This window comes from Thermobia domestica, chromosome 12 (assembly GCF_964235325.1).
Source record: "Thermobia domestica chromosome 12, izTheDome1.hap1.1, whole genome shotgun sequence".
NCBI lineage: Eukaryota > Metazoa > Arthropoda > Insecta > Zygentoma > Lepismatidae > Thermobia > Thermobia domestica.
Genome location: NC_137465.1, coordinates 22,283,557 through 22,306,578, shown reverse-complemented (window position 1 = coordinate 22,306,578; position 23,022 = coordinate 22,283,557). Strand labels below are relative to the sequence as shown.

The following is a 23,022-nucleotide window of genomic DNA, read 5'->3' as shown; positions in this document are numbered from 1 at the left end:
TAAATTTCCAAAAGTATTATTTCAAATGTGAAATCCTTTTCTAGTTTCAGCGTTATAACGGTATACAAATGTTGAATGTTCATAACAACATTAGGCATATAATATCATAATTTTTACCCCTTAAAGTGTGTGTTTTAAAAAAAACATTATGTGTATGTAGCCCTTAAAACTACTTAGTTATACTTAGTAAGGAGTGTCAAGAAAGTCCTGTCCCCTGAAAATCGTAGTATTGTAACTCGGAAATGACATACGTAATATGAAGGTAAATAACGCGGGAAGAAAGTGTGATTATTTGACATATTTTTCTAAGTAGAATACTCCAAATTAGCAAAGGGACAGTTAAGGAACGGGAAAATAGCGTTATTTAGAAGAAAGATGAAAATACTTTGTTTGGCTGAAACGATTTCAAAACTTCTATGCCACAAGACCAGCTGTTTTAGACCTTCGTATTTTAAAATATCGAAACATGTGTTGTAGCGTGCTCTCGTTATAAATACGAAACTCGTTCGTGGAGGCTCTAGCTATTTTAATATAGTCTACGACACATTTCACATAAAAATTATATTTATCTATATACATACCTCTTATAATAATCATCAATGGTAAGACGACTCCAGAGTATAGAAAGTTGTTCAGCAAACACAGGGCAACCATAAATTTAGGCAAAAGTATATTTTTGAAATAATAAGATATTTAAGTCCTCTTTACTATTAACTTTATAAACTTCTTCAAAATATATTCCAAAAAGAAGATACGAAAATTTCTCATTACACACATTTAACAAGCACTGTATACTGTTCCATTTAAACAAGCGCTTGACATAATTCATAATCGAACATTAATGTCTTAAATGCTACAATAGTCCGAAATAGTTCACTTATTACTTTTAATATTATAGTAGTCGCGCCGAGTCGTGATGCTTGACCTAGATCTGCCGATTTCACCACCCAATAGAACGCGAGGGTGTGTTTCGGTCGTCAACCCCCACCCATCACATTTTGTCAGTGTCGTCTCTCGCTCTACTCGGAAGACATCTCCCAAGAGTACAGTGTTGTCGGATTGGCGCCAAGTTTCGTTTTGTTAATTGTTTATTGTTGCGTTATATTTTTGTTGTTACTATTCGCGTTATTATTACCGTTTTAGAATAATTGTTATGGTGGTTATTGTTGTGCAGTGTTATTATTGGTAATTTTTAAGTGTTTTCGTGTGCCTCTGTGTATATGTGATATACGTGTATACTCTTATACGCGTACTTGTTATTGAATTCGTTTATTCCCTTTTTCACCTTGCGTTCCTGTTCTGTTCTTGGGATATGCAATATGAGTGATATTAGAAACAATAAGAAGGTGATTCACAAGCAAGGGAGATCTATTGTATATGGTGTTCTCCAGTTTTTTAAAAAAGAAGCCAAAGCAGGAGCTCCTCTAATCAACATAAACAAAGTGCAGGAGAGAACTGCAGAAGCTTGTGGGGTAAGCAGGAGCTCTGTTCAACGAATAACTGGAGAGGCAAAGGGAGCGCAAGCTTCAACAGGTGAAACATCCTTCGTTTCTCCAAGGAAACGAATAAAAAAAGACCAGTTATCACTGATCTGGATGATTTTGATAAAAATGTTCTTAGGAGGAGAATATTCCATTAGTATGAGAAGGGTGAGTATCCTACTGTGGATAAACTTCTTCGTGATATGAGGAGTGAAATTAACTTTAAGGGGAAAGCAACGTCCTTACGTTCCATTTTGAAGTCAATGGGTTTCCATTACCGGAATACAAAAGATGGTCGAAAGTACCTTCTTGAAAGGAACGATATTGCGGCTTCGCGTGTAACATTTTTACGCAAAATCTGCAAGGCAAGAGAAGAGGGGCGGGAGATATTTTACCTTGATGAGACATTTGTGCACAAAAACCACTCTCATTCCAAGGTGTGGCAAGACGAAGACGGAAGAGGTGGTTTGAACGTGCCTGTGGGAAAAGGGAAAAGAATAATAGTGTGCCATGTGGGTTCCGGGAAAAGGGGATTTGTGCCAGGATGCAAATTAGTTTTCCGCGGAAAACAGAACTCTGCCGACTACCACCATGAAATGAATGCAGCTGTTTTCAAGGAATGGTTTTTAAACTTTCTTAATAAGTTACATGACTTAGAGGTGAAAAATGCTGTAACTGTGATGGACAACGCGAGTTACCACTCAGTAATCTTGAATAGATCGCCAACTACGAACACAAAGAAAAATGACATAATTGAGTGGTTATCAAAAAACAATATTCCACACGATCCGAAGCAAACCCGTGTTGAGCTTTTGAAAATTGTACAGATGTCCAAACCTCGCATTAAAATGTACGAATTCGACGAAATTGCGTCAAGTTTTGGGCACACTGTAATCAGACTGCCTCCCTATCATTGCCACTACAACCCAATAGAGATGATATGGGCACAAGTGAAGAGATCGATTGCAGACAAAAACAACACGTTTAGGCTAAACGATGTAGAAAATCTCGTAAATATTGCTTTGGACAGCGTATCTATACATCAGTGGGAGACATGTGTTGGTCACGCGGAAAAACTACAAAACGAAGATTTTCGTCTCGAAGTGGTTGCTGATAACACAATGGAAAATATTATTATAAATTTACAAGACAGTGATACGGAGAGCGAAGTTTACGTAGAAACAGACGAAGATGGACAAGAGGATGAAGAGGAAGAACAACTTGCTGTCCCTCTGGAATAGGTAAGATGTTTTTCTTTTCTATCTTTTTTTTTTAACTATGTCTTATATGTTTGGCAACGTTGTTGATGAATTTCAGCTGTTTGACGTTTCCCCACGTGCGCGCTCGGGAAGCGACTCCACGAATTGTACCGAAGTTTTCCGATGTGTTGGAGCTCAAGCGAAATATTTCTATGATTGGTTTAGAGCCCAAGCTTCACGACTGAGCGCGACTACTATAATCCTTATGTCAGTAAAGCTGATTTCTTCGAAACATACTTGTAATTCAAAAACAAACTCACCTTGATCATGTTACACCATAGAGATTGTAATATGTGCACTCATATACGCTTTGAGAGAAGACCACTTACTAATATTGGACAATATAACTTCTCACGGTAATATCACTATTAAATATAATACTTTTAATAAATAACGAACTGCAATTCACTTCAAATCCAAGAATAACTTCTTTTTTATGTACTCCAAATGCAATGCTATTTTACTTTTTAGATTTGTCCATCTATCTTTCGCAAACGATTTAAACACTTTCCCAACTTCTGGAATCAAACACTCTACTTTCGTCATTTCAGTCTGAATGACCTTAACGTCACCCGAAGGGCTAGAGCAAGAACAAGTAGTTCCCAATATTGCCAGATATGGCGCTTTAAAATCGTATATCTGGTTGCATAACCGTCTCAATAGAAATAAGGAAAGAAAAAAATTCGTAACGTCAATACGGTACACATATCACTCACCCCACATAAAAAGTTGACAAACTTTTTAAATACCCGATCATTTTACAAATACCATATTGGAAGTTATGAATAGAAAATTTATTGTCAGTTATAAAGGTCATGTTTAATTAATATCTATAACTACCATTCTACCCCAAATCCTACTAACTCTACCACCACATACCTGCATACTCTCATTCGTCCAAAAGAAAAAAATAACGAAACTAAAGAAAAAAAATTATCCCCCAAAATCATTATCACACTGACTCATCCTTCTATTTACACTATCCAAGTTAGTAAATTTGAGTCCAAGGTCTGACTATTCATAACCTTTACAAAATTTTATAATTTTCAACTTAATTATATATATATATATATATATATATATATATATATATATATATATATATATAATATTATAAACTACTCTTATTCTTAATATCAATTTAGTGAGTTTTTTTAAACCATTTCAAATTCCAAAAATATCAATTTACAGATACATACTTGTGTGTCTTCAATATATATATTTACATATGTACATCGCTGATATATCTCTGATTTTCCAAATTTTCTCCAGGTTGATGCTACATCAAAAAATCCCATTGCCGTTTACAATCTAGTCAAATAAAATTGCGCTCTATAACATCAATTTAATTACCATCCTCTAAATCCGCGTACATGAAAATGTATACATTTTCTTTATATTAATCCCAGGCCTGGAACTATTAAAATTTTATATTAAAATTCACATAAAATTATCACCCACACATATATATAGATAGATAGATAGTTCTTACAGAATATTAAGCATATAATTGTAGCTTGGTGATTCTAATTAATAGTACTTAATTTTTGAATCAAACATTCAGTGACTAGAGTTTAATATATATAAATTCAATCTCCTACAATTCTTCTACCCTCTCTGAACAATTTAATCATGTCAATATGAACCTTACGTACATCATTGTTATTATCTATCGCTCGAACCTGGACAGTATTCCTTCCCAATCAGCGCTCAATAAAAAATTGCCCTAGCCATTTTGGGCATAATGATTTAGTTCTTTTATCTTTCAAAGATGATTGAAATTGAGCTTTAATCAATATCTTATTTCCCACTTCATATGTATTAGGAAGTCGTCTTTGATCATACATTTTTTTCTTTGCCATGCCTTCTCCATATTTTCTAATGCTGTCTTCCATATTTGAGGATCATTAGTATAAATTTCCGCCAACCTTACATTCCACTGTATATCTAAAGGGTCACAAAGATTGTACGCAAATACCATTTCCATGGGACTACACTTAGTATCTTCGTGTATAGCTGAATTAATAGAAAATTCTATTTCCCATAATCCTCTATCCCATTTACTCTGTTTATCATTGAAGTAAATTCTTAACGAATTTTTAATGGTCGAGACATATCTTTCACTCGGATTCGAAGCAGCGTGATAGGGAGCAATTCTAATGTCCCGTATCCCATTTCCATAAAGAAAATCCTTAAGTTTTGCCGAATTAAACACTGAATGATTATCATGCGCTACTGAATAACAAAATCCGTTCCTACACATTAACTTATACCGTTTATTAATAATAGACTGACTTGACAAAACTTTAATGGGTTCTAGAAAATTCTTTTGGAAAAAGAATCAACTATTATCAAACAATAACGTCCCGAACGACTTTCTATCATTGGTCCCAAAAGGTCCATTTGCCAACAACCATTAACCATTTTTTCATATCGAGATACTAACTGTCACTGAGGTTTCACGTTAGAACTTTTATTTAATTGGCATTCTCTGCAAGTAGATACAAAATCCCTTATTTGTTGGACCATCCCCGGCCATGTAAAGCGCGAAAATATTTTTCAATTGTTCTTTTTATACCACAGTGCGATCCGGGCAAAATATTAGAATGATAGAATTATATGATGCTTTTTGCCAAAGTCTTCGGAAGACATACTTTATAAGGGTTTCTAGCTGCCCTAGTTTTCTTGAATAATATCTCCCGTACCAACTTATATCCTTCAACAATCTTTTTCGCTTTTAGTTGTTTTAAAATTTGTTTCAGATCCGGATCATTTTCTTGATGTTCGTTGATGGCTATATTGGCACAAGGTATATTCCATAAATTTATCAAAAAATAATTAGTTACCTGTTCCTCATGTGATGGGTTAACATCCATCTCCTCAAAATTATTACTATCGTACAACCTTGATAGAAAATGAGCTGAAATATTTAAATTTGTTGAAATTGATTTCACAACAAAATTTAACGAAAAAACACAATACAATAATGAACCATAACGCTTAAATCTTTTCATATTCTTTATGACATATACTAATCCAGCGTGATCAATACGAAATTCAAACTGTGAATGCAAATAGGTACTATACCGTTCCATCAATTCCACCGCCGCCATCATTTCAAGTAAATAAATAGGTTTATTTAAATCATATTTCTTGAGGCGACGACTAAAAAATCCAACCGGTAAGAAGTTACCTTCTTCACCATATTGTTGTACTGCGCCTCCAAGACTCTTCAGAGATGCATCTGCATTCAAAATGAACCTCTTATTTAAGTCAGGAAGCTTCAACATTACGAGTGTTTTAAACATAAGTTTAATATCGTCTAAGGCTTTCTGTTGTTCGGGCCCCTCAAAAAATTTTACAGAAGCACTCGTTAATCGATTAATAGGTTTCATTATTTCATGAAATTGGGGAACAAATTTGCCATAATATTGCAAAAAAGAGCTGAGCGAAATTAAACTTTTCCTGCTTTTCGTGAGCTGGTAATTTACGAATTACTTCAACCCGTGCTCGGTCCATATACATTTTTCCATTTTCTATTATAAATCCTAAATAGGAAAACTTAGTTGAAAAAAAGGAACATTTCTTTTTAGATAAAGTTAACCCTTAGTCTTCCAATTTTTTCAAGACTTTTGTAGAATAATTTTATGACTCTCTAAATCTTTTGACTTTATTATTACATCATCCATATACCATTCAACTCCTTCTTCCTTAAGTGGATATAACAATTCTGTTAATATTTTTGATAAAACGTGACTATCTGCTGCTAAACCAAATGGTAAAAATTTAAATACGAATAATCCCCTATGGATCAAAAAGGCTGTATATTTACGGCTTTTCTTAGCGGTATGGTTAAGTATGCCTTACGTATATCAAGATGCGAAAAGAATTTACCATCTGCGAGTTCGGCTAATACATCCTCCATACGAGGCGTATATTGAGTATTTAAACATAAAAGAGAATCTAAAGAAGAGTAGTTTACAACTATGCGTTTTGATCCATCATTATTATTAACTACAAAACATGGAAAAGCAAAATCACTATCACTCGCTTCTATTATTCCTTTACTCTATAATTCATCCAAAATCTTATCAAGATCCTTTTGAGTAGCCCGTGATAAAGGATGTGCCTTTTTGCGGACAGGAGAATAATCATCTAATATTATATTATAAGAATAATCTGTAATAAATCCAATTTTATCAGAAAATACATTAAGAAATTTTGTAACTAATATATTATCATACCCTTGTATATGTGGATGTTGATCAACCACTTCTGGATCGACCATCGAGGATGCCCGCTCCATCTCTGGACTCAGATATGTATCCGCAGTTGTTTCATGGATATTCTTCATACATCTTCCAACCCTGCCTCTGTCGGCGCCTCCCAAATATCTCTGACCACTCGCCTGTCCTGGATTCACCACCATCCCTGGATTTACTGGAATATTTCCCATTGGATCCATACCATTCTCCTCCATCAATGATTCATCTCCAACACTGTTTGCTTTAATGAATAAATTTGTAAAAATTTCGGACTGCTTTAGAGACGATAAATCACCATTAAGCTGTTCCCTAATTGCACTTGTGGAAAGGGGACAAGTTTTTGAAGAAAATTGTAGCCGAATTTTTCCATTTTCCAAAGGCAACACTAATTCATTTTTAACTAAATCAATTTGCGCTTGTATAGATTTAAGTTCATTAATACCCAAGATGAAAGGTGGATTTAAACTATAAATGAGAAAAAAGTTCATTTTGTAAGCCCGCTTTTGAAATTTAATATGCAGCATAACACACTGATTGAGTGTCACTTTGCTCTGATTCACTCCCGCACCAGTAAATTTCTCATTGTAAACTACTATTGGCCTAGCTAAAGTTTTATTCCACTCGTCAAATATTTGTTTACTGACCAACGAGGCGGAAGAACAAGTGTCCACACAATCTTAATATGGTTTACCCATTATATAAGCCGGAATAAAACCCCAATCTCTCTGCAAAGCGTCCTACTGGAGTCGTACTCATATTCACCTTTACCATTTGTTTATTTAATAAGGATTGTTTATACGCTTTACAAGTCGCCATTCGATGGTTCGCACCACAAAATAACAATTAATTTGTTTCTTCATTGCACTATCAGCTCTAGTAAAGTTTACCATTGAATTGTAAATTTCAACATTCCTTTTATATGTCTCATAATTATGGATATCAGCTATCAGTTCTCTCAATGATTCCGGTTGTCTATATTTATACATATCAAATTTTATTTGTGGTTTCTTTCCACTTACGACTACATCTAATACCTCCCTTTCATTTATTCGGCCATAACAAACTAATGATAATCCACAATTTTATTTACGTATTCAAGAATGTTTTCATTAGGTTCTTGCATTGCATTTAAGTATCCTATAGTCCGGTCCCGTTTACCTAATGGAGTAATGAGCTTCCTAAACAAGTAACTACTTATGTCTGTCCATTGTCTCGTTTGCTCATATAAATGCAATAATTCATTATTTAAACGCCCTGTGATTTACTCAAAACAGCTAAAAACACTGCTTCAATCGGAAACAAACCACCTTTATTATATTATAAACAGTGAACGAAACAAACCAACATCAATTTTACCGTCTGTAAACAGAATTTGCTTTATTTTCTCACTAAAAAGAGCACTTGTAGTATAAACCGCTATCTTATCAAAATTCATATTAAAAGGAAAAATCCTTTGATTAATATGCGAAGTTTTATTTTCTAGCTCCGATCTTAACTCACGACCAAAAGGCACAAATGGATTTGTATTCTCTTTTTCTTTTTCCTGGTTTATAAAACCAGCTGTTTCACCACTACTAATGTGCACTAAATCGAATTCCCTCACACCACTACTACTACCTGATAGCAATGGTTGAGTTACGTCATCGTACAAGTGCAGCTTGCTTCCCGTTCCTGACTCGACACCTGTTACACAACTGCTTGAATAGCTTCCACTATTAATCGAAGGACTCTCCTCCCTCCACATTTCGTCTTCCAGATATGACAAACACCAATGACCTCGAGCACATTCAGGGATTATAATTCCTTCATGGTCTCCTACACTACCATTTAATACGAGTTGAGACCCGGCATTTTGCATACTTTTACACTTATTAGACTCACTGTTACAAGCAATAGGGGGGAAAAAGAAAAGAAAAGTATCGGACTCCTTTTAGCAATAAATGAGCCTTAAGCCACTGTAAGAACCTGTCAAACCGGATTTAATCACTTTCCACATATCAATACTGTTCATCAAGAGTACAAATTTTTATAATTATATATTGTCCTTTTTCCACAAATCTAATAATATATATATATGTCACTTGGTATGTACATATATTCGAACATTCAGAATGAAATTTTTGTGTAACGTGCTCTCGTTATAAATATGAAGCTTGTTCGTGGAGGCTCTAGCTATTTTAATATAGTCTACGACACATTTCACATAAAAATTAAATTTATCTATATACATACCTCTTATAATAATCATCAATGGTAAGACGACTCCAGAGTATAGAAAGTTGTTCAGCAAACACAGGGCAACCATAAATTTAGGCAAAAGTATATTTTTGAAATAATAAGATATTTAAGTCCTCTTTACTATTAACTTTATAAACTTCCTCAAAATATATTCCAAAAAGAAGAAACGAAAAGTTTCTCATTACACACATTTAACAAGCACTGTATACTGTTCCATTTAAACAAGCACTTCACATAATTCATAATCGAACATTAATGTCTTAAATGCTACAATAGTCCGAAATAATTCACTTATTACTTTCAATATTAATCCTTTAAGTCAGTAAAGCTGATTTCTTCGAAACATACGTGTAATTCAAAAACAAACTCACCTTGATCATGTTACACCATGGAGATTGTAATATGTGCACTCATATGCGCTTTGAGAGAAGACCGCTTACTAATATTGGACACTATAAGTTCTCACGGTAATATCACTATTAAATATAATACTGTTAATAAATAACGAACTGCAATTCACTTCAAATCCAAGAATAACTTCTTTTTTATGTATTCCAAATGCAATGCTATTTTACTATTTTAGATTTGCCCATCAAACTTTCGCAAACGATTTAAACACTTTCCCAACTTCTGGAATCACACTCCACTTTCGTCATTTCAGTCTGAATGACCTTAATGTCACCGAGAGGGCTAGAGCAAGAACAAGTAGTTCCCAATATTGCCAGATATGGCGCTTTAAAATCCCATATCTGGTTGCATAACTGTCTCAATAGAAATGCAACCTATACAAATTTAATCCTACATATAAATCGAAAACCCACAACAAAACGCTTATTTCTGAATATTCCAGAATGACGTCAGAAAATAAGGACCTTGAAACTTCTGGATGCCTCTAACTGTTGTAATCCACGAGACGAATACGGCAATGACGTTAGTCTCGAATTCTGCAATCATAATATTAGTTATTTCTTACATATAGACTAAAAACTACATGGAATCGAAAACTCAGCGTTTCTAATAGGCTTTATTTATTTAAAATGTTTAAATATGTATCACGTTTAACGACATAGATATATTTGAATAGACACAAAGGTCCTAACGCGGATTAAAATTTATTATCTCGTAGCATTGCGAGGGTTCTAGAAACACTAGCAGAGATGGTATACTAATACAAATGACGTACTTTGTGCAAAGTTGTAACAATTGGTATAGCCTTCCTTTGTCATTATAGTAACAGTTCCTGGTAGTTATAACTGAAGAATATTCTCGCAATTCCTAATTCCCTTTTATAAAGTTAATCAAAAATACATAACATCTTCGTAGTTTTGTGTTTACCTGTATTACTTAGTATTCGTTGCATGGTGTTACATTTTTCCTTGTATGTACCCAATTAGAGTTAAGCCTCATTTCAAATATATAAATGTAAATGTTATTTCACAGTAAATAAAACACATTCTTTTTGAAAATTAAAAATATGATAACTTTTCGATAATTCTCGGTTCAACTTTTCTGAGAGATTTACTGTAATAGAACAATTACGCCAGACCAGTTTATCACGAAATATAAGATATGATTTCATATGAATGTCTCAATATCCAGTAACGAATATAATAGAAAACAATTACCTCACTCTAGTTGCTTTATTTTGCATGCAAGCTTTGGAATTTTATTCGTTTTTCATATTATCTCAATATCCACTGCTCTGTTGAGTACTTGGCTATGGCGTGGGAGACCCAGTTTCTATTCCCGCTGGGAGCTCATGTGGTTCTTTTTCAACGCTAATCAGTAGGTCCACATCTCATATAGCCTTGCAGCTGAACGGGACTTTAAACTAAAAACCAACTGAGCTCTGTCCATTGAATTTTTTACAGGCTTCTTAAAGGTACGTTTTCCAGAAAAGAGAACACCTTTACTAAATCAAAGGAAATAGTTTCTCATTCAGAAGTGAAAAGTTCTACTAGTAAGGGGTTATACAAGGGATATACTCCATCACATGTGTCAACACTCATGTTAAAACATAAAGGTGAAAAACATCTCACGTGCCAAGTGTGTGCAAAGAGATTTAATCATAGCTCATATTTGAGAACTCACATGTTAATACATAGCGGTGAAAAACCTTATACGTATGACCTGTGTGGAAAAGCATTTACTCAAAAATCAAAATTGAGAAAACACACGTTAATTCATACTGGTATTAAGCCTCACCCGTGTCAAGTGTGTGAAAAGGGATTTACTCAAAAATCATCTTTGACAACACACATGTTAATACATACTGGTGAAAGACCTTATGCATGCCAAGATTGCGCAAAAAAATTTAATCAACGTTCAAGATTGGCAGAGCACATGTTAGTACACACTGGTCAGAGGCAGCATATATGCCAAGGGTGTGGAAAGGGATTTAATCGAAGTTCTCATTTGAGAGATCACATGTTAATACATATAAGTCCAAAATCATATACGTGCCAGCAGTGTGGAAAAGCATTTACTTATAAATCAAATTTGTCAAAACACATGGTAATCCATACTGGTATAAAGCCTCATATATGCCAAGTGTGTGGAAAGGGATTTACTCAAAAATCATCTTTGAACACGCACATGTTAATACATACCGGTGAAAGACCTTATGCATGCCAGGATTGCGCAAAAAGATTTAACCAACGTTCAAGATTGACACAACATATGTTAATACACAGTGGTCAGAGACAGTATATGTGCCAAGATTGTGGAAAGGGCTTTAATACACGTTCATATTTGACAAAACACATGTTAATACATATTGGTGAAAAAGTTCACATGTGTCATCAGTGTGGAAAGCGATTTACCTTACGTCATAGATTGTCTGCGCACATGTTGACACACGCAGGTGAGAAACCTCATACGTGCCCGGTGTGTGAGAAGAGATTTACTCTCAATTCAAGTTTGGCAAAACACACGTTAATTCATACTGGTGAAAAGCCGCATACGTGCCAGGTCTGTGGAAAAGGATTTACTGAAAATGTGAGTTTGAAAAGACACCTGTTTACTCATACTGATGAAAAACCTCACGCATGCCAAACGTGTGGAAAAAGGTTTAATGATCGTTCAACTTTGGTAAGCCAATTGCTAACACACACCGGAGAAAGAAAACATTCGTGCAAAGAGTGTGGAAAAAGGTTTATTAAACGTTCAAGTTTGACACTTCACATGTTATTACATACCGGTGAGAAACTTCAAATGTAACAAAAGTCTGGAAATGGATATAAATTCGCTCAAGTTCGACAAAACACGTCAATCCATCCTGGTGAAAAACGTTGTATATGTTATGAGTGTGCAAAACGATTTTTCGTACATTCTACTTTTGCAACGTGCATGCTATGAAACAGGTGAGAAACCTCTTACGTGATGTGTGTGAAAAAAGATTTACTTAAATTCAAGTTAGACAAAACACAGGTTAAGGCATGGTACATAGATGCGTGCTTTGTAGAGAGCGATTTCATCAAAATTAGAGCTTCGCAACATATCTGCTAACACACACTGGTAAAAAACTTACTCATGCCAAGATCATAGAAAGCATTTGTTCAATTTTGAAAAGACGTTTGTCTCTTCAAATACCTCCAAAAGTGTGAAAGAAGGTTTAACCAACGTTCAAGTTAAGCAAGCCAGATGTTAAGGCACAAATGGTAGTAACTTCATACATGCAAGATTGAAGAAATCATCTTGTTTAAGTTACACTTTGACAAGGCACACGATAATACATACTGCAAATAAACCCCACGCGTGACTGAACAGAGATTTAGCCTATATTCAGTTTTGGGATGGCACATGTCAACATACACAACTAAAAAAAAAGCTCATGTGTGGTGAGAATGAATGTGGGCAAAGGAATTATAAAAAGTCAAATTTAATTCTCAAAACACAAATTAGAACAGAATGAGAAAGATCGAAAATCACATATCTGGGGAGGTATTTATTGAAACATCAAACGAAGTACGGAAATGCAAAGTTCATGTTTTGCAATACATTTATCACACACGCACAAACTTCGCAATTTCGAAAAGTGCGGGGAAGAATTTACTTGCAGTTGATCAAGACGGCGTAAACACATTCAGGTGAAAAATATCAGATGTGTCAAAACTGCAAAGGGATGTCTCCAAAGTTAATTTTTACACAAGAAGAAACTGTTCATGCGTACCGAAGGGAACCATCAGACGTGAGTAAAAAAAATTAGTTTAAAAGCAAGGTTTACAACTCAATATATACGTGAGTAACATCAAACAAGATCAACTTAGTCATGTGTAGTTTTTGCAACAATCATAACATGTGCAGGTAAAGTGTTTCATATATATATATATATATATATATATATATATATATATATATATATATATATATTAATATGGAGTGCTATATAATCGAAGAACATATTTGCTAAGAGAGAATTAGATATACAGAAGAAAACTTAGAAGTGAGTAAAATGGTAAAGTATTTAATAAATGTCATGTTTCGCTCACACACGATATTCAAACAGTATAACAAAAGCGAAATATAGTCTGGAAAATGGGAGGAAAGGATATATTAAAACGTTATTTTTGTAATTTATATTAGTGTATCATGTGGGAAATAACGAAACTGCCAATAACTAGAGAAACATGGTCAGTTTGTTAAATAAAGCTAACACAAAGCTAGGCAAGATGTCTCAAAAACGTCATTATATGTGAAAGGTATGAAATGATTGTAGCAGAGTTAACGAGGTGTACTGATAGTGTTACAGACCTGTACAAACCTTTTTTTTATCCGGGATATGGTCGCATTTCCTTCTTACTTTTTATGTTTCAAAAATATTATAACATTTGAATAATCATGAGAACTAAAGCATCGTCATAAGGATATATTATTTAATATTCTTAAATTTTCACGTGCTTGATATTGCAGGACGATCATCTTGGTAGATCACATCACCATCAGGGAGCAATATTTGGGCCATGGGTAGAACCTGGTCCACGAAAATGGCCAAATACGCCTTGGCATTCATCATTCCATGCAGAGCTATAATGAGACCTGCAGAAAACCACGATATCACCGTCCGTACTTTAACAGAACCACCCCCATGCTTTACAATTTGGAAAGTTCGGAGCAAACAATCTGTATCATGGGCCTGCGACGGTGTTCTCCATACGTAAACAGGACTAATTGTTGGAAACAAGATGAAGATTGATTCATCGGACCACATTACGTGTTTCCATTGCTGATGAGTCCACGCCTTGTGGTTCTTGCACGACTCGATATCATCTTCGCATTTATTGCTATGACCAGCAATTTGGCGATAGCGACCTTGCCATAAATTTTCATTTTATGATGTTTCCGTCGCATGATTTTTGACGAAACCGGGTTCTGTGGGCCGGGATTGAGTTCAGACGTAATTTTCATTGCAGTGGTCTTCCTTTTATCTGCTACAATCCGTTTTAGTGCCCTCCGGTCCCTATCTGACAGGATTGTCTTTCGACCAGTATTGTGCTGTGCAGGCGTCGTTTGCCCATGAATTGTGTATGCCCTCGTGACATTGGACACAGTGCCTTCGATTTCTCACAATGTGCGCCACTGATGCTCCAACCAGCCGGGCACCAACGATCATGCCTCTTTGGAAGTCTGTCAGGAAGCCCATTTTACCGCACCACTTTCACACTACGACACTCACAGGTGAACTGATTACCCCTGACGGAAGAGGAGGTTCACGTGACATTGAAAACAAAAAACGATCGGCAATCGCAACATCTGTTGTGCAGTGGAGGGCAAACCTAAGTGTCCTGTATGAAGTGTTTTTAGATATTTGCCTACCCCTGTATACTTTGAACTACTCACCAATCTGTTGCAGAAATATTTGTGCATCCAGGTTAGTTTATACTTTTTGTCTTACCTTGGCATCAGGAATCATGTCCAAACGTTGTCAGAGTTGTTTTGAAACACCATGTATATTTTAAGGTGTCATTGTAAGGTCAGTTTAGAGTCAAATTGATACAGGTAAAGAGTAACTGTTAGTGGAAGTTTTAAGGTAAACAGCATCAACTACAGATTCCAAGAGGTGTATTTTGAATTACTCTTGTGGTAACCTTCATATATTTACTACTTACTATCTGAAATGCCTACTCTTCAAATGTGGCTTATGGAAAATACTTTAACCCTCTTTCCGACGCTTAGTAAAAATGATACGATAAAATTCCAGCTTGAAGTACGTATTTGCTATATTGAAAATTCATGTGTAGAATTATGTATTTCTATAAGTAATAACTAGAGAGCGGATTTTAAGATGCAGCACCTTTTCTAAAAATGTAGTTGCCATAACAACCAAAGTTCAAAATATGTATTCCTGGGCATAAAACGAACTAAAATGAACGCACTTTCTTGCACCTTTTTCGTGAATGTTGCACTTTTTTGCTAGATTCATAAAATTTCCCTTTTAGTTACTTCTTTTAGCCTTCAGCACCTCTATTGTCCCTTTTTTCCCTTTTTTTTAAATAAATGACAGAAAAATATGTTTTACTTTCAACCAAGTTTACACATAACATTCCATAAATTTAGATGCAATCTTGACGGAGGGATACATTTGAACTGAATTTGCGAAACAATCTGGACATAAAAACCTTTGCAACGTTAACTGAACTTCCTGTCCATTCGCTTACAAGATGTGTACTGGTTTCCGTTGATGTCGAGCAAAGTTTCTCCATAGACAAGGATCTCCTGAGCTCCAAGCGACAGAAACTACCATTTGAAAATATAGAAATGTCCTGTATAATCAAGTATAACCAGTTTCTGAAGACCCAAAAATATGTTACGGTTTCTCACTATTGCTAAATTAGTTTTCTTTTTTTAAATATCGAGTTGGTTTTAAACACAATTTTATTAAAAGAATGCTGAATGTTGTACAAGTTTGGGATTAATAAAACTATTTTGCAATTTATGTCCAAAGTTTAAACCCGACTTTAACAATATTTGTTGGTGTAATGAATAAAGAATGTTCATGTAACTGTATACTATAGCACTTAATAAAGATATTCTATTAGCACCTTTTTGGCACTTTTAAATGAATTTCAGCCCCTTTATTCCCTTTTTTCTAACATATTTTTGGACCTTAAAATCCGGTCTTTAGTGATAACTTCTTTAATTTAGATATATACTTTCGGAAAGTATTCAGAGTAGCTTTTTTTTTGTACAAGATATCTGGTCCATAATAGCTTCTAGAATATAACCCTGATAAATTAAACATATGTATAAATTTACCAAACTCTACTGTACAGGATAAAATAAGAATATTTGTGTGTAATTTTAGTTGGGTTTTCCATTTCATAGAATCAGTGGGGTATTTACTATTTTGTTTCAGGGGACTTTGCTAACTTTATTCCTGGAAATGTGAAAATTATGCAATATAAAATTATTAGTAGATGAATATAAAATTATTAGTTTGTTAGTTTAGTAGTTGGCACTGTGCGTTTATTCACTTCATATGAGGGAATATTTTGCTCATCATTATCCGAAAAATTAGTGTTCTTTTCTCTTACATATTTCATAGAGATATAAATAGCCCACTTTTATATGGTGATGAACTGTAAGTGGGGACCCTGTAGATGAATATAAAATTATCAGTTTATTAATTTTAAAGTTGGCACTGTACGTTTTTCAGCTTCATTTAAGGGAATATTTTGCTGTTATTTTCTGGAAAGTTAATCATTTTTAATCATATGTATATATACAAAAATTAAATTAGATAGTACACATGTGTTCATATTATGCCCACACAGCAATGAAATATTTTCGAAACGTTTTTAAAACGTACCATCATTTTCCTTCAGAAAATGTATCCTACTTCCCTTAAGGAAATATATTCCATATGTTTTTGAAAACATTTTCCAAATAATACTGAAAATATTCTCTTAATACACTCAGAAACGCAGAAATATTTTATACGCCGTTAGAAAAGTTTTCCAAAAAATGTTTTCTGTACGATTTCCAAATATTACTGAAAATGTATTTGAAATGTTTTATACAATGTTAACGGAATTGTTTTTAAAATGTTTCGCATGGAATATTTTAAAATTATTTACCAATAAAACAGAAAATAATTTGTCAAGAATGAAGAAATTTTTTTCTTAATATTTTCACAATGTATTGGGTACATTTGTTGAAATGTCTTCTGAAGATTTCTAATTCATTTTTAACAAAGATTAATGTTCTATAAACTAATAATTCTAAAATATTTTCCATACATGCCAAAAAATATTTTCTGTATATGACAAAAAGTATTTAGACAATATTTTCTTACATATGACAAAATATTTTCTTTATATGACAAAAATATTTAGTGAATATTTTTTGTATGTCACAGAAAATATTTTCTGTACATGATAGAACCCAGAGCCCGTAGGCCAACTCGGCTAGTATTGGAGATATGAAAACAAGGTAAGATATGTAACGGTATTTTTAAATTCCAGCAATTTTTGTTTATATATCAGTATACCGCCCAATAGTAACGAAAAGTACAACGCTGCCACGGTTGGACAACATTCAATGAAACAAATTATTTGAAATTATTTGGACCAAAGAGAACGGAAAGAAAGACACAATGAAATATTTAATCCAGGACTCAATTTCGTGTCTTTCGTATCTGATCTCTCCCCCATCCCCGTGGTTGCTACGCCACTGGCGTGGATATTGAAATCGCATGTTTATCTTTTATTGTGTCACCTTTCAATTCTTCTTGGTGTAGGTAATTTCAGGCCACATTCTTTCATTCATGTAGTGCAACATGACTCACGGTAACGTATTTCCTTTATTGGACGATACGCTAGTACACAACAAAACTGTCGCTGGAATTTAAAAATATCCTTATCTTGTTTTCATATCTGCAATAGTAGCCGAGTTGGCCTATGGGCTCTGGACTTTTGCGTCACTCTGTATATATACCGCCTGCTTGCTGAGAACAAATAGTGGGCTGAAAACAAACCGGGCAGGCAACGACACAACAGTTGGAAGAAAACATGATTCTTCTGCTGAATTTTACTTGCTTAGACACTTTTGCATCACTGTCTTCATCACGAGGAACCATTCCGGCCCACAAACTTAAAAAAAAAACAACAATACTAGTGAGAATCGCGCTAGAGTTTATTATACAAGGTACATCTGCTTATAACAGTCCAGTGAGGACATCTTAGATTCTCGAAATCTCATGCAGGAGAATTCGATGTATTCAAATACTGGGCTTAATTATCTCTCAATTACCTGATGTATTACCTCTCAGGTAATTGAGGGCAGCTTGTTTGAAAAAGAAGGCTATTGCATAAAAAAATGCCTGGTACAGAAAGTCCGTGCGACTAACACATGTCCGCTCTGGTTGCATCCCATGCGATGTCGCTGGGATCTCCAAATGTCAGTACATCCTAGGAATATCCACGTTCCCTCATTGTAACAAATTGTGACATGTCGCAATGATGTTGCACTATGAACTACAGGTGTGTGGCAACGCCGTGCATGTTGGGGTGTCTTATGTGACGTTACGAGATTCAAACTGCATACCAGTGTGTTCACAATCGTCACCTGCCAGTTTTAAAAGCAGATATATTGGATTCTTTTTTAAAAAAAAATAGGAAAAGGATTGAAGTTTAGACATCAAATTAAAGAAACAATTGTTAGCAATCCTTTTCCTATTTTAAAGATAATAAATCCAATATAGCTGCTTTCAAAACTGGTAGGTGATGATTATGAAGACACTAATATGCAGTTTGAACCTTGTAAGATCACATAACACACCCCAACATACATGCACGACGCGGCCACATACCAGCAGTAGCAGTGGAACACCGAAAAACATTTTGTATATAATAAGATTTTGAGTTAAAAAATGCTTAAAATTATGAGAGCAAGCAAACATTATGTAGTCATAATTTACAGTATCCACTATAATATATATACATATATATATCAGTTTATTTCGGTTAGTCGTTAAATAGAAATATAAATGTATATTATTCTAGCTTTATTTCTTTATCTTCTCTTCAGCAGCATCTTCTTGATGCTGCTCATATTACTTGTTTCTACACATTAAGAACAATCTTTCCAATATCAGAAATTTACCTCCTAATTTTTAAACACTTGTTTTAGAAAATTATGTCAGTGACACGTTAATTAAATAATAATAAAAAAAACAAAAAGAACATACACATTGCTGAATAACCAGAAATACAAATTTGCTCCTTTATAATGTTACATTTGATTAATAAATTTAATTTCGACGCTGCGAATTGACAGTTAAAGTTTTATGGAACTGCAGCTGAATTCTTAACAGATTTTCTTGTTCATCTCTGTTTGGCATGCTGAAGGCAATTCTCAATAATCCCGTTAGTTACGTTTCTCTTGTGTTGGCGCAGTTTCTGAAAATAGAAACAATAGACAGTGTTTAATAAAATAATAACAGCAGGGAATGATTAAGGATCAATTATTACATCTTAAACTTACAAAAATATTTAAAATGTTTGCGTGGGACCTGTATCAGCTTCTGAAAACACTATTGTGTCACAAACGTAACATACTGGAAGAATGTAAAGGACAAGGAAGACAACAGCTACAGCTGAAAATGACATGTTGAAGCAGTCACACTTTTATTATTAAAAAGTAAAGATTCTTATAAATATTACAATTACATAATATATTTAATTTATTTAACACTGTGCTGTAAAATAAACTTCTGGTTCACTCTCTCAGTCGTACTACATAAGTCAAAAATGAGAATGTTACAACTGAGGCAAATTATAATATCAATTAGCAACATAGAATAGAAAATAATTAAAAATATTTAAAAAATAATAATAGTAATGTGAAAACATGTGGCAGCATTTCAATTGATGAAGAGCTAGTGTCCCATTCCCAAGGCCCCGATCTCAAATCTTGTCCCGGTCATTCTTTTTCCCTGAGTCGCACCAGGAGAGTATCCAGATGGTTACTAACCCTTTGGGGATTTTATGGTACAATTGGTACCATACGCGTTTTTCATGGTACATTGCGTTATAACTCTCCTATTTGAGCTTTTTCGTCCGTTTTTTTTTCAAGTCCAGAGGCATTGTAGAAGACATTACGTATGGTTTAACACCTTCCTGCGTCCAGACATAGAAGGTGATGATGTCATAAGTCTAAAATATTTTTTTTTTCATTTATTAAGCCTATGTTCAATATTTTTTGGCGCGCTTATTTTTGCACGTAGAAGATTGAAACTTTGCACAGACATTCAGTCCACCGAGTAGTATTTACCAGATTTTTTCTTCAGATTTGTGAGTTAAAACAAAGGGGGAACCAGAGGGTCAAAGGGTTGAAAAAAGGGATATTTTTACCCCCAAAATCCTTTTTTCTTCGGGATTTTCCCGTCTTATATACACGATGGAGACACGTAAGTCATACCGTCTGAAAGGCAATTTTATTCTGAAGAGAATGATGTGCGAAACATGACCCTAGGGTAATTAGGGATGTTTCAGGGAATTTTCAAAAAAAAATCCCTCTGTATACGGGAATATGGCACATTGTCGGTATATATATTTTTTGGCGGGTTTACTTTTGTACCTAGAAGATTGAAATTGTGCACAAACATTCAGTCCACCGAGTAGTATTTAACAGGTTTTTTTCGGATTTATGCGTTAAAACAGGGGGTCCAGAGGGGCTAAAAATTTAAAAAGGGCTATTTAGAACAAAAAATCCATTTTTCGGGAATTTCTCGCCTTATATACATGATGGAGACACGTAAGTCATACCGCCTGAAAAGCATTCTATTCTGAAGAGACGTATGGGCGAAACATGACCCTAGGGTAATTCGGGATGTCTCAGGAATTTTTTTCCCTAAGATCATAGTGTTTTGTGGTAATTTGGGGCATTGTGGGAATTCCTCATAAAATTCCTCACTCCCTTACTATTCGAGATAGAACCTTGAAGTTTGACACACACAGTCAATATACCAAGTACTGTTTATCAGATTTCTTTTAGATGGCTACGTTCACACAGGGCCGCTCCAGGGGGGGGGGCAAAGTGAGAGAAAAAAATTCCCTCCGAAATTTTCCCTTTGACATCACTTTTCCCGCTCCTGGTATATGGTATGAGCATGCAAGTGGTACCATTTGAAAGCCAGCTCTATTCCGAAGAGAATGAGGTATGAACCATGATCCTAGGATAAATACTGGCGATGCAGTAGCTGCTTGACTGAAAGTCTAAAAAAATAGCCCAAAAAGCCGGAATCTGGAAAGGAGTAAGGCCTTACATACTACAATGAATAATTTTAGTAACGTTGCGTTGCAAAGACTACAAGAAATCGTGAAAGTAGAAATAAATCATGAAATGCTCAAGAAAACTACCAACATGGCAGAACAGTTCAAGAAAAGGTTGAAATGTACTTTAGGCGTGAGCGAATGATCCACAACCTGAAAATTACCAGTCCAAATGCGATGAAGGTACTACAGTTTGCACACAAACATTTTTTTCTGTAAGATCAAGATTTAGAAGTAACTCTTTTTTTTTTTTAATAAGGGAAAGAGCAAATCAATCTTCCTGTGTCAGCTGGTGACAATCGCAGGTAACTTACCCTTGTAACGTTGGAAAAATTTCACTCATGAATTCTGAGTTACGCCTCTGTCAACAAACTGTATTCGACTCTTCGCCAATCTTGTAATCATGCTCCTATATTGTTACTACGCATCTCCATCATAATTGGCAACGTATATGGCGTGTTTTACATGCCTCTTATTTAACTTCCCGTGCAAGATTCGTATGGTTTATTTGGGTGCATCAAATTGTTGATACTGTACCCCGACGACATTCACTTGGATTTAGTGACTCAGATCTTTGTGATTCTTGCAATGTAAAGGACACTGTTCGACATCATTTTACAGAATATGGTGAAGCAACAGTGGTGTGGCCCCAGTTCTGTCGCTATATGGCCCACTTGCCCCGCACTACTCCCACGGCTATTTCAATAGACTTAATTATTTTTCCCGGCATTACTTTCTCCGAAAACAAAATATCAAGCTCTTAATTGCTTGATTGGCAAGACTGTTTTATATTTGTTAGCAGAATATCAGAAAGTTGTTCATACTTCCTATATTATGTTTTTTATGCCCAGCGAACCCAAATTCCTTTCGCGTTGCGCAATAGGTTATTCGCAATTTTTTTGGGGGGGAGGGGTATCTGCATAATGTACCTCAACCTGTATCTGCCCATTTGTATCACCTTCCTTATTTTGTTTATTGACTTGTACTGACATTAAGTTGCTATAAAAATGGTAAACCGTTAGACTGCAAATCTTAAGGTCACAGGGTCGATTCCTATCTGAGTCAAGTCTCCTTTCTCTCTTGTATGAAATTTTATTTTCTGCAATGCATAAAAAATAGTATAAAATAACTACATTAAAATACATCAGTTTTATATATACATATATTCATATAATCATTGCAGAATATAAGTAATAATCATGTTTAAAATATAACGTCTGAGATAGGTGTTCAGAGTACGTTGGTATTATATATGTGATCAGGGACGTACGCAAGGGGGGTCACGGGGGTCCGGACCTCCCTGAAATTTCGACTTTTTTAAAATTTAGCCTAATTTTAGGAGCAATTTTAGGAATTTTAATATAAAATACCTTCATATTTAGTTTCAGCCCCCCCCCCCCGAAATAAATTCCTGGGTACGCTACTATATGTGATTGTTAAATACAACTTAAGAAGATGGAATAATAGTAATAAACAAGTTAAGTAGTGTATTTATGTGCAACAATTG

At 34.7% G+C, this 23,022-nt stretch overlaps 1 protein-coding gene across 9 annotated transcripts in view; it reads left to right on the top strand.

Annotated features, from left to right (window-relative positions):
- The window catches only part of LOC145666360 (uncharacterized), a 33,414-nt gene extending 16,073 nt beyond the window's left edge, over positions 1–17,341 (top strand). For 7 of the 9 annotated variants that reach the window (XM_081733517.1, XM_081733514.1, XM_081733519.1 and 4 more), the window contains exon 3: positions 11,115–17,341. In XM_081733517.1, the coding sequence (XP_081589643.1) occupies positions 11,115–12,462 (1,348 nt within the window). In that variant the 3' untranslated portion in view covers positions 12,463–17,341. The remainder of the gene's footprint in view (positions 1–11,114) is intronic. The other 2 variants (XR_014127727.1, XM_081733521.1) reach the window with 2 other exon arrangements.
- Positions 17,342–23,022: the final 5,681 nt, after the last annotated feature.